This window comes from Calypte anna, chromosome 27 (assembly GCF_003957555.1).
Source record: "Calypte anna isolate BGI_N300 chromosome 27, bCalAnn1_v1.p, whole genome shotgun sequence".
Lineage (NCBI taxonomy): Eukaryota > Metazoa > Chordata > Aves > Apodiformes > Trochilidae > Calypte > Calypte anna.
In genome coordinates, this window is record NC_044272.1 from 4,952,267 (window position 1) to 4,970,299 (window position 18,033).

Consider the following 18,033-nt stretch of genomic DNA (forward strand, 5'->3'; position numbering starts at 1 on the left):
ACAGGGCACTGGCCCACCTGGGGCTGTGCAGCAGCAGCACGGGTGTCTCCGTGGGGCAATGCCGTGGGGTGACATCCTGGGGTGACATCCTGGGGCAATGGGGCTGTGCTGTGGGACACCGGGACAGTCATCCAGGAGAGGGGGAGGGGATCCCCCGGGAGGGGGGGGAGCTCATTCCCGGTGCTCACCGGGACACCGGCTCCTTCCCGGCCCGGCCCCGGTCAGCACAAATGGTTAACCCCGCCCGGGCTGAGATGCGGCTCCTCTCGGTACTTCCCCGGTCCCGGCCCCGGTTCCGGCGGGGCCGCCCAGCTCCAGTCCCGCCCCAGCCCCATCCGCCACCGCCTAGTTCGGCTGTACCGGACGGGGAGCACCGGGGGTACCGGGAGAACAGGGAGCACCGGGAGAAGCGGGGGCACCGACGGCACCGGGTGCACCGGGGGTACTGGGAGAACCCGGAGAACCGGGGGCACCAGGAGAACAGGGGGGTACCGGGGATACAGGAAGTACCGGGAGTGCACCGGGGGCACCGGGAGCACCAGGAGTACCGGGGACACCGGCCCCCACCATGATCTGCGGCAGGAGGGCTCTTCCCGAGCAGCCCCGCACCCCCCCGCACGGCCCCGGTGTCCCTCGGCCCGGCAGAGCCCTGAGGAAAATGGGTGAGTCCCGGGACAAGGGGGGCACCGGGTGGAGACCCCGGGGGGGCTGTGCCGGGGGAGGTCCTGGTGTCTGGGAAGGTCCCGAAGTGGTTGGGGACCCCCATGGCAAGGATGGACCCACATGGCCAGGAGTGTCCCCAGGGTTAAAGGGGACCCCCATGGCATAGTGTCCCCAAGATAGAGTCCCCAGGCAGGAAATTGTCCCCATGGCAGGGAGTGTCCCCGGAGCTAATGGGGTCCCCCAGATCAGGACAGGGTCCCCGTGGCTGGGAGGGGTCCCAAAGGCAGCCCCAGAATAGCTGAGTATTGCCCAAGATGTTGGGGGGCAGCAGGGTTGGGGTTTGGCCACTTCACAAGTGACAGGAGCCCTCCTGCTCAGCGTGTTCATTGTCCCCATGGCTCAGCTCCAGCTCCCTGGAACCCTCACCCCATACCCTGCCTCAGTTTCCCCACAGATGGGTGTCATCATCAGCTTGGGGGCTCCCTGGCCCCACGGCATCTCAGGACCCCCCCAACCCCCCGGCAGCCAGAGCAGGACCCATGGGTGCCCATCAGGGTCGTGGTGTGGCACTGGCGGTGGCTGGACAGGGCAGGGACCCCCACCATGGAGTGGACCCCCACACCATGGCCCGCGGGTCCCCCGAGGCCACCGTGTCCCTGTGCCCGGCCCCGCTGCCAGCACCGACCCGTGATCCCCCGGCGGGGTTTGGGCAGGATTGGGGCGGGATTGGGGCGGGATTGGGGCGGGATTTGGGCGGGATTTGGGCAGGATTGGGGCGGGATTGGGGCGGGATTTGGGCAGGATTGGGGCGGGATTGGGGCGGGATTGGGGCGGGATTGGGGCGGGATTTGGGCAGCTCTGCTGGGTTCAGCCCCTGGGCTGTCAGCGATCCAGGCTCTGCCAATGCCCTGACAGGTCCTGTCGGTCCTGGACAGCCACACGGTGACCCAGAGGGACATGGTGGCTTGTCCTGGCTGTCCTCTCCTGTCTGTGCTGTCCATCCCATCCTGTTCCATCCCATCTCCATCCCATTCCCACCCCCCAGGGGACAGTGACCCATCCCCATCTCCCCTGGTGTCCCCACACCCCAGGGGACAGTGCTCCACGGCAGCACAGCAGGAGCCAGCCGTGGTGGCCCTGGGGACAAGAGTCCTGGTCCCCTGGGGTGGCCTTTGGGACACAAGTCGTGGTTCCCTGGGTGGTCCTGGGGACATAAGTCTCCGGGGTTCGTTGTGGGGTCCCCTGGGTGTCCCCCAGCACCCAGGATGTCCCACAGGATGCTGATGGATGGGGGAAATGTGGAGGAACCTGCATCACCCCCCAGGATGGGGACAACCAGGATGGGGTGGCCAGGCCACCAAAAGCCCAGCACAGCCCTGGGGGGAGAGAGGGTAACAGCAACTCCCAAAGTCACCATCCCCAGCCACATCTGATCCCACCATGGGCTGCAGGGACAGTGCCATCACCATGAGGTCCCCAGGAGGGCCCTGCTACCATGCATCCCCAAGGGGACCCCATGGCCCCATGTCCCATGGCCGGGGGCTGCATTCCCAACCCACAGCCACAGATTCACACCCAGTGTCAGCTGAATAAAGGTTTTTTTTGAACAGAGCCTGTCCTGCTGTCCCTGTCACCTCCCGGGGCCCCTGGGGGTGGGATGGGGGGGGACACAAGGGCTGAGGTCACCCTGAGACACAGCACTACCCATGGGTGCTGCACCCATGGCAGGGGGCACTCATCAGAGCAGCCCCCAAAATGTGAGGGAGGAGCGGAGGGTCCTGCCAGACACCCCCACCCCCCAGGAGGGGACACAGGAGGGGACACAGAGGTACCCTGGTGGCACGGGGGGGGAGGTGCTGGGCTCCTGCTGTGTGTGTCCCACCCCAGGGCCCTGCAGCTCCAGAGCAGGGAGGGGACAGCGGGTGCAGGGCTTCGGGGTGCAGTTGGGAAACCTTTGGTTGGCAGGGCTGGAGCTCTCGAGGGATTTGGGGGGGCAGGGGTCCCCTGGGGTCCCCTCAGGGTGGGGAGGAGAGGCTGCTGCCTGGGGGGTCTCAATGGGATGGGGGAACAGAAACCTTGGAGGTCACAGGAGGGGTTGAACAGGAGAGACCCTGGGGGTGGAGATGCCCAAGGTGGGGGGCAGGGTGGGGGCTCCTCCCTGCATCCTGCTCCAGCGTGTGTACCCATGTTCCCACACCTCTATCCATGTCCCAGCATGTATATCCATGTTCCACGTGTATCCATGTTCTCACAAGTGTATCCATGCTCCTATGTATGTATCCATGTCCCAACGTGTGCATCCACATTCCCACACCTCTATCCCTGCTCCCACACTTCCAGAGGAAAGCAGCAAAGCAGAGACCCCGGTGGGGCAGCAGTGGTGATGGATCCTTCCCCCAGTGATGGAGAGGAAAGACCCCACAGAGTCAGAGAAGGGCTGGGTGCCCCCTGGATCTTTGGATCCCCCCCAGGATCTCGGGATCCCCCTGGATCTTCAGGTCCCCTCCGGATCTTTGGGCTTTGCTGCTGCTGTGGGTCCAGCACCCGCTGAGCTCGGAGGTTTGGAGCAGAGGGGAGGAGCAGGATGAGGCCTGGTTTGCACCATCAGCCCTTGGGAAGCTCCCGATCCCTCTGTGGGGATGGGGAAGCCCAGGGAGCAGGGATGGAGCCCAAGCCCCCACGGTGACCCCCCCAACCCCCAGGCACAGCAGAGCCTCTGCATGGGTTGGCCCCGGGGAGCAAAGCTGGGGAGCAGTGGCCTCCAGCCAGAGGAAAATGTGATTCGTGCCAGTGGGGGAGAGGAAAGGTTTAAAATATATATAATATAGACTTTTATTATTCACCCGTTAACTCCAGTACACGCCATTCCCAGCCAGGTTCAGCAGTTACATTCCCTTGATCACCTCGTCAGGAGGATCCCATGAAAACCAAAAGACAGGAGAGGGCTGGGGGTGGTGGTGGCTCCGGGCCGTGGTTCCTCCTCTCCCGGTGTGGTTCCGGGCAGGGCTGGGTCACTGCAGCACCAAACCCACCTGGGGGGCACAGGGCACAGGTCAGGGGGGTGGGCTGAGGGGTGGGAGGGCTCAGTGTGGTCCCTGGGGGATACCCCACAGGTTTGGGGATGTTTGGGAGCAGGGAGAGCTCTGGGGCTGAGGCCAAATGGGTGCTTGGACCCTGCCCAGCCCCATGTGGGGAGGGAAATGTTTGGGGTGTGAGAGGGAATCCCAGAATGTCAGAGTTGGAAGGGACCCCAGGGACCACCTGCTCCAACCCTTCTCATGTTATTGTTTGTCTGGGATGTCCCAGCACCCACTGAGCTGAGACTTCAAACTTTCCAGAGTGGGGGAATCCACCCCTTCCCCTGGGAGACCATTCCAAGGTCTGACTGTCCTCATGGGGAAACATTTTCATTTTTGTTCAAGAGCTGCAGGGGTGGTGAGGTGAGGTGAGGGTGTTCCTAAGCCAGGAACAGCAACAGATTTGGGATAAGCTGCTTCCCACCAGCCTGGTCCTGGGACAGGACACCCAAGAGCAGCCCTGGTACCAGGCTGGAGAGAAAAAGGATCCCTGAAACCTCCCGGAGCTCCCTGACAGGCTGGGAGCAAGGCTGGGGGGAGCAGATCAAGTGTCCCCCCCCCTGTGGAGGAGACCAAAGCCTCATCACCACCATTCAGACCTTCCTGAGCTGCTGGGGCCCAGCCAGGAGGCTCCTGGTGCTCCAGCACTGCCCTCTCCGAGGCGCTGAGCACCTCCAGGGTGGGGGCACAGCACCCACTGGGTGCTCCGTGTGATGGCTGGGGGGACAAGGTGACAGCTCTGCCACCCTCTGTCTCAGCTCCTCATGGCCACCAGGTCCTGCCCAGGGGCTACCGAGGGGCTGACAGCACCATGAGAGGCTGACACCCTCCGGGGTGACAGTGGGTCCCTTGTGGGTCACCCTCCCAGGTGACTGTCACAACCACCAGTGTCCCACCTGGCACCCTGCAGCCTGTCCCCTCTGTCCCTGCCTCCCTGATCCTGTTCCAGCCCAGGACAGCCCCAGGGACAGGCTCTGAGCTGCACAGGACAGGTCCCCAGAGCCTGGGGACACTGGTGACAATCTCCTCTCCCTTGGGGGACACCCCCCAGCCACTGACCTTCTCAGGTGCCATGCTGGGACACTTCCAATTGTAGAGATAATACTGCAGGTTCCCATCCCCGATCCCAAACTTCAGCTTCTCCAGGAAGGTTTTGTTTTCCATGAGATCCAGTGCATTGAAGACGTCGAATCCTTTCTGCACAGGGAAGAAACCATCAGCTCCACCAGCCAGGTCCTCCCCCCCATCCTGAGGCACGTGCCTGGCCCTCATCCCAGCTCTGCCCCCCGTCCCTGCTCTGCCCCCCATCCCAGCTCTATCCCCATCCCATCCCTGCCTCCCATCCCTGCCCCCATCCCATCCCTGCCCCTGATCCCATCTCTGCCCCCCATCCCATCCCTGCCTCCATCCCATCCCTGCCCCCCATCTCTGCTCTGCCCCCCACCTCACCGACTTGGCGAGGATGAGCGCGTCGCTCATGAGGTCGATGAGAGGGGTCTTGGTGTGGACGTTGTAGAAGGAATAAGCAGCTTTCAGGCTCTTGTGAGTCGGGTGGTTCATGATGGTGGAGGGCAGGGTGTAGAAGCTCAGGAAGTCTGTCACCTCCCCTGGGGCACTCTGGAAGGCACAGGGGACAGGGTCAGTCCCTGCACCAGCCCAGGTGCTGTGTGAGCTCCTCAAACCCTCCCACCAGGGAGAGCTTCTCCCCCCAGGGCAGTGCCCTCCCTGCTCTCTCCCACAGCCTGGCACACACTCTCCTAGGAGCAGCAGCCCAGGACACCCCCCAGCCTGCTCCTGCCCCTCACCTCCACCACGAAGGTGTCGATGATGTTCTCCTGAGGTAGGAACCAGTGCTCCACCTCCTCCCGGCTCATCACGGGCATCAGGTGGAAGAGCTTCAGGTACTCAGTCAAGAGCTTGTGCACAGCAGGGATGTCCCTCTGCTCCATTGGCCTCAAGCCGGGGGTCTTGGGAGTCTGCAGGGTGGGACACGGTGGCTTTTGTCACCTTGGGGCTCTCTGACACAGGGCTGCTCCCACCAGCCCGTTCCCAGTCCCACTCAGTGCCCCCAGCCCTGCTCAGCTCAGACACCCAGCAGGAACCAAAGCCCCAAGAGCGGGGTCAAATCCCTCTGGAAGTGGCTCCTGCCCACCAGAAACACAAGCTCTATGCTTCTCTCCAGGTTCCTGCCCCAGGAGCCACAAGGAACCCCCTGATGTTGTTCCCAGTGGGACTGGATTCTGAACCCAGGCTGGGAGGGCTGAGCAGAGCCCAGGAGCAGCAGCAGGATCTGGGGTCCTGCACAAAAATGGGGTGGGGGACACAAAGCAGCAGCTGGGCTGGGGGCAGGTGCTGTGCAGGAGCACAGAGCAGCTCTTGCCAACCAAACCAAGAAGCTCGACTGACAGAAGTGCCACCAAGGTCAGGGAAGGTGGTGGCAATTTTGATGCTGTTTTTGTTCCCTAGCAGGACAAGTGCAGTGACAGAACCGAGGGGTTTGACTGAAGGAGGGACCAACCCAACTCCAGGGCACTCCCAGGCTGTGCTTGGGGAGATGAAGGCTGTCAGATCTGCCTTCTTGTTCGACCAGGAGGACAGGATATGACTCACCATGGAACAAAAGTTCACAGGCTTCTCTAGCTGCAAGAATTTGCCTTCAAAATCCAGGTATCCAGGCAAAAATAAATCAACAATAAATAAAGTACAATGCCTGGGCAGAGTCACTGATTACACAGAACAAATCCCAGCTTTCCAGGCAGGACCTGCCCTCAGCTGAGACATTTGTGTCTCCAGTTCCCAGCCTCGCCCCTTGCTCCACAGGGAGTGATTCAACTAAATTTAGATCTGAGGCAGAAATCCTTTGGGGTGAGGGTGCTGAGCCCCTGGGTGCCCAGGTTGCCCCCAGAAGCTGTGGCTGCCCCATCCCTGGCAGTGTTGAAGGTTGGATGGGGCTTGGAGCCCCCTGGGCTGGTGGGAGGTGTCCCTGCCCATGGCAGGGGTGGCACTGGGGGATATTTAAGGTCTCTCCAGCCCAAACCAGTCTGGGATTCTGGGGTTTTCCTTCCTGCCTCACACACCTCGGGCAGGCGGTAAAGCTTCATGGTACGTTGCATAGTCATGTTCCTGCTCAGGTGGGAAAACTTCACCTCAATGAGCTTCCGAGGATTCAGGGAGCGGTGCCAGTACCTGCAGAAACAGAACCATGGGGGGAGACTTCCCCTGGGCAGCAGGATGGCCACACGGGCAGGAAGGTTCCCGGAGCTGCCAGGAGAGGGCAAGCAAGCCCAGGGCCATGGGGTGGCCAGGAGTTCCCTCAGGGAAACCCAAGAGTGTCCTGAAGAGCCTGTGCTGAGGGAAGTCCTGCCTGGTGACACACCAGCAGCTTAAGCAAAGCCACCAGAGTTAGTCCTGTGGTGTGGACTAGGCAGGACTGTGTGGGGAGGAGAAACCTGGCCTGGGATCCATCCCTCCCATCCCAGGGAACACCACACAGACCACGGAGAGGATCCCAGCCGGGGAAGCTCTGCAGATGGAAACCTGCACGGAGAACCAGAGCCACTCACCTGCACGTCCCCACAGGCTTTGGCAGCACCACTCCTGCTGTGTAAACAGCCTGGAAGATCCCCTCCAGGTGCACCCTCCGTGTGATCTCACGGATCAGGACCGGAGCCACCCGTTTGGAGCGCAGCTTTTTGTGGACACAGAGGAAGTTGATCTCCACCATCTTCTTCTCTCTTGGGAAAGAAAGAAGGCAGAGTGTGAGTCCTGACTGGCCTGGGAGGGTCAGTCCAGCACCCTGGGTAATTCACCTCCCTGCCTTTCCAGAGAAAGAGGAGTCAAAGCCTTGGGGAAGGCTGAGGGGCAAGGGCTGGGTTTGGAAAACTCTTCTTTAAGCTGTTGCCGAAGGTTTTCCCAGGGATAAATAAATGGTCTCCATCCAGCTCTGGAGGATTTCTCTAAGAAAAAGCTCTCATTTGTTGAGGAAAAGAGCCTTCGTGTCTGCTCACTGCAAGGCGTCCTCACACAGAACCTTGCTGCCCCCCCTCTCCCAGGCTGAGCACCCCAGGTCTGGCTCTGCCGCTCAGGGAGGACCCCACAGCCAAACCTCCCCAGTGCTCCCAGGTCACCTCCCGTGCCACAGGGTGAGGAATGTGGCTGAGCAGCACTCACGTGTCATAGATGTGGATGGTGGCAGGGATGGCACTGATGAACCCCACCAGCTTCTTGCTGGAGACAACCCGGACCCCACAGTGCCACTGGGGCAGCCACCCCGGGGGACGCAGAGCCCTGGAGAAGAGAAATGGTTCACAAGTCACATCACAGGTCCCCCATGTCCCCAGCATGCTGCCCCTTGATGCCCTGTGTCCTCCTGCTGCCTGGCACGGTGGGAGGGTGAGGGTGACAGTGGTGTGATAAGCAGGACCTCTGGGATCCACTCCTGCTCTCCACGGCCAAGGGACATTCTTGTGAGTGACCCAGGAGGAAAATCATCTTCCTCTATTTGTGAACACCCTGGGGAAACACCAGCTCTGCTGCAGCACATCTGAGTGTCACTGCTCTCACTGTGCTGGGGCACCAGGAAGCTCCTCAGCTCCTGGGGTCATTACAAACACTCCAGGGATCACATTAAAAAGGAAAAAATATTCATTTTTAGGCTCCCGCATCCCAAAGCAGCCAGAGGTGGACTGGGCCAGGAGAGACACAGGTCTGTGGGACACGGTGACAGACAGCATGGAGCTGTTGGGAAGAAGTGACAGGATAAGCCCAGGTGGCTCCAGCACTGTCAGCAGGACCAGGAGCACCCACGCAGAGGTGGTGCCACTCACCAGAGCAGGAACTCGGGAGAGTAATCGAAGCGGAACATGTTGTCATCATCCTCCACGTAGTTCTCGTTCAGAAGTGTGTACAGCTCCTTCAGCTACAGCAGGAGACACCAAGCAGGTCAAGAACCTTCTTTATTCAGCCACCACAGGCCCCAGCTGCCCTCAGATGGCCCCTGAACACTTCTGGTGTGGCCACAACAATGGGAGCCACGTGTGGCCACGTCCCTCCTGGCTCCGGAACCGGTGCCGGAGCGGGGTAAGGATCAGGACACACTGATAAGTCCTGCAGCCCTCGGGTCATCTCCCAGGGAGGTGGGTCATGGTCTGGAGGGTCTTCCTAAGAAAAAATGCCCAGGTTTGGGCATCCTTATGCTTAAAGAGCAGGTAGAGAAGTCCTAGTTCATCCCCATGAAGAACGAGGCCAACGTGGGATGGGGAAGAGGGAAGTGCAGGGTGGGGATGTGAGAGCTGCTGGGAGCCATGGAGAGATTGGGGGTGTTGAGGCTGGAGGAGAGAAGGATCCCATGGGGAGACCTTAGAGCACCTTCCAGTGCCTGAAGGGGCTCCAGGAAAGCTGGGGAGGGACTTGGGACAAGGGCCTGGAGGGATGGGATGAGGGGGAAGGGTTTGCAGCTGGGAGAGGGGAGATGGAGAGGAGATCTTGGGCAGGAAAGGAGGGAGGGAGAAATTCTTTGGGGTGAGGGTGCTGAGCCCCTGGGTGCCCAGGTTGCCCCCAGAAGCTGTGGCTGCCCCATCCCTGGCAGTGTTGAAGGTTGGATGGGGCTTGGAGCCCCCTGGGCTGGTGGGAGGTGTCCCTGCCCATGGCAGGGGTGGCACTGGGGGGGCTTTAAGGTCCCTTCCAACCCAAACCATGGATCCAATGAAGTCCATGGAGATGGTGGTGAAGGATATGTTCCCATCCCCAAGCCCATCTCTGTCAGTCCAGGCATGGACCTGCCAGCCATGCAGAGGTGATGCCCTCCCAAGAGGTCTCTGCCCAGCTGCAATACTCACCACAGCCCTGTCCCCGAGGTCCAGAGCATCCCAGGTGAAGCCCTGGGGCAGGGTGTATGGCTCCTGACGGATGTTGTCCTTGTCTGGCTCTACTGGGCCGTGGGTGTTCACCACTTCTCCTGCAAGGGGGAGCAGGGAGTTGTGAAGATGCTCTCTGCTCTGTGCATTCAGTCTCCATGACCCCTCAGTCCAGTGACCAAGGTCCCCCCCATCTCCCTGCCCAGGTGCTGGGATCACCACGTCACCCTTTGGGATGTGCCACCCAGTCAGTGTGACACAGGGACACAGAACCAACAGGAGGAGCTGACCAGGGAGCTGAGAGGAGGTGACCAAACCCACCTGGAGCAGGCTGCTCAGGGAGGCTGATGATGCCCCCTCCCTGGAGGTGCTGAGGGTTGGAGGAAGCCTCGTGCAGCCTGGGCTGGTGGGAGGTGTCCCTGCCCATGGCAGGGGGGGCAATGGGGGGTCTTTAAGGTCCCTTCCCACCCAAACCATCCTGTGATCCTATGACTTGTGTCACAGATGTCTGTGAAGCCCTCAAGGGTCAGCAGTGAGAGGACAGCCAGACATCTGCTGGCCAAACCCCACTTTCTCTGAGGTTCTTTGCTCAGCCTGGGGACCACAAGGTTTCTCCTGAGAAGCAGGAGTTGGTGAGAGGCTGCACATACCCAGCTTGGGCACTGGCTGAGTGTCCCAGAACTGGTAGCTCCTCTTGCTGGCTTCCTCCATGGTTTTGGCAGGGCCCTGACCTACAGAGAAGAGCTCGATGGCTTTCTGAATCTCCTGGATCCTCTCAGCAGGTAAAGAGTTCATCTGGGGGCAGAAGAGGAGGGAGGGGAGACAGAATGAACAAACTGAGCCATCAGGGCTGTATTTCAGCTCCTCAACAAAAGAAGCTGGAGCTGCCCCAGCCTCGGGGTGTTGCAGGGGGTGCACCCTCTCCCCAGCCTCCTGCCTCACCCCCAGGACTGGGTTCCAGCACTGCTGGGTCACTGGAGCTTCAGCAGCTGCCTGGAAATGCTTTCAGCTCCAGCCAAGGAGGGTGCTGCAAACACCTCAGGAGCAAACAGCTCTGCTGGGCCAACCTTCACCCAGAGCCAGGAGGGCTCTCTGGGGGCTTTTTCTCTCTCTGCCTCATTCTCCTCCACCTCAGCTGGGTCCCTGTCTGCAAAGTGCATCTCCCAGAGGAGCTCCTGGGTGCTGTGGAGCAGGACAGGGTGGGGAGGCTGATGAAGGATTTGTCCTCCTGCCCCCTGTGCAGACCTCAGGCAAGGGGGAGCAGCTCTGCCCCCAACGCTGGGACCTTACACTGAAACACCCCAACCCCCAATTTAATGCTCTGCAGTCAAGAGGGCAAGATATTCTAAATATTTGGATGGGAGAGGAGCATCAGAGAGAAAACAGACCTGAGGGGTGTCCCCTGCCACAGGACCAGAGGGGACCAGCAGGCTGGGAGGGTGCCAGCCTGTCCCCAAGTGTCCCATGCTCCTTCCCTCAGCACTGGCTGCTCACCAGGGTGAGGAAAAGCCCAGAGGGGTCAAGGAGCCCCTGCCCTGCCCTGGCTGCTGCTGTGGTGTTCCCAATGCCAGCAGCATCAGAGATGTCCCCAAGCAGCAGGGATAGCAGGGAGGTGGCAGGGGGACCATGGCCCTTCCCTGCCTGCCAGGAGGGGACTCAGAGGGGTCAGCCCAACCCTCCTCAGCACAGGGTGGTGGCTCAGGGTGTCCACCCCAGGAGCTGTGTCACCCCTGGGTGCCCCCCAAACACCTCCTGCAGCACTGGGGATCCCCACGTGTGGAGCCAGGCTGGGAAATGACTCCAAACCCTCAGGTTCCTGAGCAGCCAAGTGCCCAAAACCAGGAGTGGGAGAATCCTGCCTTGTCCTGAGCTGTGTCAGAGGGCTGGGGACAGGGCCGGCAGTGATGGCAGCAAGGGGACAGTCACCTTCCCTGGCTGGTCCTGAGCCTGGTCAGGCTGATCTCCTCCTTTCTCTTTCTTCCTTTTGGGTTTCTTTTTCTTCTTTTTGGCTCCACTGTCATTTGCTGGACTCAAGCCCCTGGGGAAGCAAAGGAAAAGCACTGAGCCTCGGGGTTGTTCTTTTGGAGAGCACCGAGGAGGTTCCTGAAGCTTTCTGAAGGAAATGCAAACTCCTTGCTCTGATCCCCAGCTCCAGGAGGGGGACACAAGGTGCATGGGGGGTGGAGCTGGGGTGTTCCCTCCCCAGCCCAAAGGGGACAGCACCAACGTGTCCCACCCCATAAGTCCCATTTTTGCTGTCACATCACCCTGCTCAGCCCCCCATGCCCAACCCCCAGCACAGGTTTTTTTTCTCCTCTCTGAGCCCAAGGATGGAGGTGGGAGCAGCAAAGGTTGGCCCAGGGCTGGAGATGTGGCAGTACAGCCACATGGAGGGCACCTGGTGACATCAAAGTGTCACTGCCAGGCAGTGATGTGGGGACAGAGGTGGCAGTTCTGTTGGGAAATGATGGTGTTATTAGATTTCATATTGTTATGGTGGAGCTGGAAAACTGAGTCCAAGCAGCCCAGAGCCCCTGGGGATGGTCACCCCAAAGTGACAGAGCCCAGTGATGGGTGAGTCTGGCACTGACCCAGCACAGCCCCAGGGATGTCCCTGCTCTGGGGCTGCAGCACCTCAGCCCCTGCCCTGCCACTGTCCCCAGCACAAGGTGACATCTCATGGCTCAGGGGGAGATTCAACCCCAGAGACCCCAGGAATGGGATGAGGGGAGGGATGGGGGGGGACAGGGACACAGGGACACAGGGACACGGGGACACGGAAAGCCCTGAACCCCCAAACCCAGCCCTGTCCTGGGCTGGAGCAGCTCTGGAGCCAGGGGGAGAGAGTTGGGGGTGTTGAGGCTGGAGAAGAGAAGGATCCCATGGGGAGACCTTAGAGCACCTTCCAGTGCCTGGAGGGGCTCCAGGAAAGCTGGGGAGGGACTTGGGACAAGGGCAGGGAGGGATGGGACCCTGCGAGGGGGAAGGGTTTGCAGCTGGGAGAGGGGAGATGGAGAGGAGATCTTGGGCAGGGAGGGAGGGAGGGAGAAATCCTTTGGGGTGAGGGTGCTGAGCCCCTGGGTGCCCAGGTTGCCCCCAGAAGCTGTGGCTGCCCCATCCCTGGCAGTGTTGAAGGTTGGATGGGGCTTGGAGCCCCCTGGGCTGGTGGGAGGTGTCCCTGCCCATGGCAGGGGTGGCACTGGGGGGGCCTTAAGGTCCCTTCCAACCCAAACCAGTCTGGGGTTCTGGGATGGGAACCCACTGGGGCAGTGTCCAACTCTACTGCAGCACAGGCAGGGAAAGGAGACAGCCAGGAGGGGGATGAGGCTTAAAAAAAATCCGTGGGCTGAGCACTGAGTTGTGAAACCAGGAAAAAGTGGAGAAATGGCTTTAGGAGGATGTGGAGGTGCAGAACCCTCCTGTGATGGGGAGGGGACAGCAGCTGTGGCCCCAGGGGACACGGGGTGTGGAGCTGGGACACATTTCCTGCAGCCACAGCCTGAAGGGCAGAGGGACAGTGCTGGGTGTTTGTGGGGAAGATTCCCACCAGGTTACACACCAGGAGACAGCAAAGGGGCTGCTGAGGACCCCCCCTCTCTGAGCAGGGAGAGGAGCAGCCCCAGAGCTGGAGCTCTGCAGGATCAGGGCCACGGGGGCCATGGGGGCCACGTCCCCTCTCCTCCCAGCCCAGGAAGGGGCTTTACCTGCAGGGGGAGAGCTCAGCTCTGACCTGGCAGCAAAAGCAATGAGTGCAGCAGCAGTGACACTGCCCTCAGTCTGGTGACAAATGCAGAGTTGGGTTTCAGCAGGGTGACAGCTGGGAGGTCCCCAAGCACCAGGAGCCCCAAAACATCCCCACGGAGCAGCAGGAACCACCCCAACCCATTCCTTACCCTCAACCCAACAGCACCAGGGGGTTGTGCCAGGAGCTGCCCCAGGACACAGCCACACTTCCCTGGGTCCCCCCCTCTCTGGGATGCTGCAGGTGGCAGAGGTGACACACAAAGTCCTCCCAGCCCCTGTGCTGGCACCAATTCCCTTCATAAATCAGAGCCATCACCTCCCAGGTAACAGCTCTGGGAAAAATCCTCCCTGACTGATGAGCAAAGCCAGGGTGACCTGGGAGGAATCAGGGTGGGAAGAGGTGGGAGGAGGAGCTGCATTCCCAGGAACATGGATGGGGAAAGGCTCCTGTTCCAGCCAGGAGATGGAAACCCACCCAGCAGAGTTGGTTCCAGCAAAGGAAATGGAGGAAATGAATGGAAAACCCCAATGGTCCTTTCAGCTACACCTTGGGAAGCAAGGATTATTGGTGTTTGTTATTAAAAAGCCCATTTAGGAAAGCAGATTTCTTCTTCTTTATGCTCTGCTGCAGCTGCAGCCCCTCAGGTGCTCCCCAAAGGAATGAAAATGTCCCAGCAGTGTCCTGGGACCCCCCAAAATCCCAGTCCTGCACCTGACCTTGGGGAGACCTTGTGAGTGTCCCCAAGTACCTGAAGGGTGGGTGCAGGGAGGATGGAGCCAGACTCTGCCCAGTAACTCCCAGTGCCAGCAGGATGGGCAATGGGCACAAGCTGGGACATGGGAAGTTCCATTTAAATAGGAGGAAAAAACTCCTGTACAGTGAGGGTGCCCAGGGAGGTTGTGGAGTCCCCTTCTCTGGAGAGATTCCAAACCCCCTGGATGCAGCCCTGGGGGATGTGCTGTGGGGGATCCTGATTTAGTGGGGAGTGGGAGTGGGTGATCCCTGGGGGTCCCTTCCACCCCTGACACTTCTGTGGTTCTGTGACCTGTGAAGCTGTGAGGGCTTCACCCCCTGAGAAGGAAGGGTTAATGAAGGCTTAATGAAGGGTTAATGAAGGCTTAATGAAGGGTTAACTCCTGCCCCACCACCTCCCCACTGCCCCCCCAGCTTTTCCCCTCCTGTGCCACCCTCCCAGCCCCAGGGAGAGGTCAAGGTGGGGATGGGCACTTGGCTGCCCCCCACAAAACATCTCCCACCCCCAGTGGCAGTGGGACAGTTCCTGCTGTAGGGAAACACTTTTCCCTCCTCCCAGGAAAGACATCACCCCCCATGGCCATGCACCCCCTGTCCCTTCTCAGGACCCTCCCTGAACGTGAGAGGGGGGCACAATAAGCCCTGTGCAGGATTTACCCCCCCTAACCTGAGTCACCCCAAAAAGGGACCCCGGGAAGCTCAGCAATGAACCCGCAGGGCCTGAGGGTCCTGCCCAAGCCCAGCAATCACCAGTTGCATCCAGTAACAAAGTGCTGTGTCACCTGCACCCTGGCTGCTCCCTCTCTATTCCTGGATCCCAGGGATTTATCTCTGCAGGGTGGGGGAAGGAAGCAGAGCTCTGCTGCAGCCACCTCCCCTCTGTCCCTCCCCAGGCCCCATGGGCAGCTCTGGGGGGGCTGGGGGGGTCTCCAGAGCCAGGGCAGAAGGTTATTCCCTGTAGTGTTGAGGCTGTGGTGACCAAAAAGCCTTTTTATTGCCCAAACCAGAGCTGCCTCACACCTCCAGCTCCAAACGGTGCCAAACGCTGCTGATTCCACCCCAAAACCCAAACTGGGCTGGCATGACAAGGGTTGGGGGGTTCTGGGGCTCTGGGCAGCCTGGCAAAGGTCAGATGGGAAGCTGCAGATCCCTCCTCTGGATTTAGTGCTGGAAAATCCCCGTGCCAAGCCTGGGGCTAATCAGGACAGCACTTAGGGGGTAATCTCGTTAGGGGAAGGAGGCTCTGCAGAGGGCACAGAGCTGAGGGCTTGTTGTGTTCCCTCAACACCTACACCTGAAACCCGAGTGTCAGACTGTGAGATGTCCCAGGAACACCCCGCGGGGTGTCAGAGCAGGCAGGGAATGCGGGCAGGGATTCCTGACCCTTGTGCTTTCCCCACACCCCACCCAGCAACAACCCAGATGGTTCCACAGGACCATTCTCCAACTTCTCCCACCCAAACCTTTTCCCCGGGGGGTTCTGTCAACCACAGAGCTGTGGCACAGGGCTGGGACACTCAGATCCTTGGTGACAATGCCACTGACTCGGGGTGGCACTGGGGAGCCCCTGCTGTGTCTCTGCCTCTCCCAGCAGAGCCCAGGGACAGGACAGACACCAGAGTGTGAGCAGAGCCAGAATGGGATTATTTTAACTCGGGAAAGCACCTCAGAGCACTGCAGCACTTCCCAGTGAAGGAAACTCAATTCCTCTTTCCTGTCCTTAAAAGGAAAGGAAGCTTTGCTCTCACTAAGGAATAATTTCATGTTTTAACTCTCTGAGCCAAGATCCAGTGGCTCCCAGCACGACCTGGGCAGGGGCAGCTCTGCCAACCCCAGGGGCTCAAAGCACCTCCCCTGCCCCACACCTGGGGTCCCAGGGACACCGACACCTCCAGGGGACACGGACACCCCCAGGGGACACCGACACCCCCAGGGACACCGACAGAACTGAGGCAACCAAGCCAGAACCCCCCCTTCCCCACTGCTTGGTCCCCTCTCTCTCAGGTGGGTCCCGTCAGGCTTTGGAGGGGGACAGGAGACTTCCCAGAGAGCTCTGAAGCCTCCCTGGCTCTGCTGTGCCCATCAGCCACGTTTTTAATGTTATTTCCTGAAGGATCTGAACTCTCCCAGGGGATTTGCTGCAGGGCACTTCCCAGATGCAGCTCAGTGCTCACAAGGACCAACACTGGAACTCCTCAGGGCTGCAGAAGGTGCAGAGCCCACAGCAGGGTCTGAAGAGGGCCCAGGCACAAACCTGTTCCTGGCAGAGGGCAGCTGGGAAATCACAGTGATTAATCACCAAATCACAGTGATTAATCACCAAATCACAGTGATTAAGCACCAAATCAGAGTGAATTAAGCACCAGTCTCCTCTCTGCTCAGCTCTGGTTCCCACAAACCTGATCATGTCAGAGGAAAGAAAAGAAAAACCTCCCCAAGCACTGCTAACCCCATGAAACTGAGGCACTGTGCCACACCCGGGAGGCAAATAAAACCTCAAGGGGAATCTGGGCTGTGACGGGAAGAGCCTGGGGGGTAATTCCTGCCTGACCTTTTATCCCCTGGGATTCCTGGGCAGGTGGAATTGCCCACAGGGAGCAGGAAGAGCTCTGCAAGCCCTGGGCCTGCGGGCTGGGAAAGCAGCTGCTGGGGCACCAGGGAGGGGGAAGAGGAGCCTGGTGAGACCCGGAGGTGTGAGGCACACGGCAGGAAACCTCTGGAAACCTCTGGAAACCTCTGGACAGCTGTAACACTCCGTGCCCTGCCACATGCCAAGCCAGAGGGAAGGAAGACGAAGCCTTTCCCGCAAACCCCGGGCACGGCGAGGCCGTTCTGTGTCTCCGTAGTGACGGCAACGAGGAACCCCGGGACCGGGCCAGGGATTCAGAACTTACCGACCCAGACCCGGTCCGGTCCGGCTCCCCGCACCCTTTCACTCCCCGTGCCACGCTCCGGGCAGCACCGGGAGGGCCGGGCCGGGTGTGGGAAGCCCTGGGCTGTGCGGAGGTAACGGCGGGACCGGGCTGCAGCCCCGGGCTCCTTCCAGCCCCCAGGGGCCACCGGCTCCGGGAAAAGGCGCCCAAGCACCGCAGCCCCGCGGGGACGGGACGGGGGAACGCGGGGGGAGCCGTGCTGCGGGACGGATACGAACAGCGCCCAACCGGGCTCATTTCACCCCAAAAAGAAGGCCCTGGACCCCCCTTCCATCCCTCCCTCCCCCCGCCTCCCGCTCAGCCCCGGCACACGCTCCCGCAACAGGCGGGACCGGGAGCAGCCGCCCCGCCCCCTCGGCCAGACTGACGGGCGGCTCGGCCAATGGCCGTGCGGGGTGCTGCCTGCCGACCAATCAGAGCGCGCGGGGGGCGGGGCGCCGCTCACTTCCCGGCCGCTGCCGCCCCGCTCTGTCCCGGCTGCCGCCCCGGGCGCGGCCGCGCTCACCCGCGGTGGGAGCCGCGCTCCGCCTCGTTCTCGCAGTCGCTGCAGTGCTCGTGGTCGTTCTCCTCCGCCGGCGGCCGCGGAGGCCTCACCGGTGGCCGCCTCACTGCTGTCTCACCGTCGTCCGCCATCTTGAAACGGGGCCCGGGCGCCTGCCGCGCCCCCGCAACAAAGCGCAGCGCGATTGGGCGGCGGCCCGCGGGGCATGCCGGGAGCCGTAGTCTGCGCGGGGCCCGGGCAGCGGCTGCCGGTGGCTCCGGTCCGGGAGGGCCCCTCACCCCGCACACGCTGCGGGGCCCAGAGCCGCCGCCCCTCCTCCCGCCGCCCGCCCCGGGCCCTGCCCGCAGCCCCCACCCGCTTCCGGCACCGGGGGCGGGCCCGGCGCAGCGAGGGCACCGCCGATTGGCTGGGAGGGGAACGCCCCTGTTGCCCCCATCCAATAGGCGGCCGGGACACTGCGGGGCGGGTGAAGGCGGAAGGAGGGCCGGGGCGGAGGGCGCTGGGA

The 18,033-nt window shown here is 61.3% G+C and overlaps 1 protein-coding gene across 1 annotated transcript; it reads right to left on the bottom strand.

Annotated features, from left to right (window-relative positions):
* Positions 1-3,470: 3,470 nt before the first annotated feature.
* NMT1 (N-myristoyltransferase 1) lies at positions 3,471-17,874 on the bottom strand. The gene is made up of 12 exons (XM_030466003.1): positions 17,532-17,874; positions 11,522-11,633; positions 10,246-10,390; positions 9,578-9,696; positions 8,567-8,658; positions 7,911-8,027; positions 7,304-7,474; positions 6,818-6,926; positions 5,546-5,716; positions 5,190-5,357; positions 4,800-4,937; positions 3,471-3,695 (listed from the first exon to the last, which is right to left on the bottom strand). The coding sequence occupies exons 1-12, from the start codon at positions 17,657-17,659 to the stop codon at positions 3,675-3,677; spliced, it is 1,491 nt and encodes a 496-aa protein (XP_030321863.1). The 5' UTR covers positions 17,660-17,874; the 3' UTR covers positions 3,471-3,674.
* Positions 17,875-18,033: the final 159 nt, after the last annotated feature.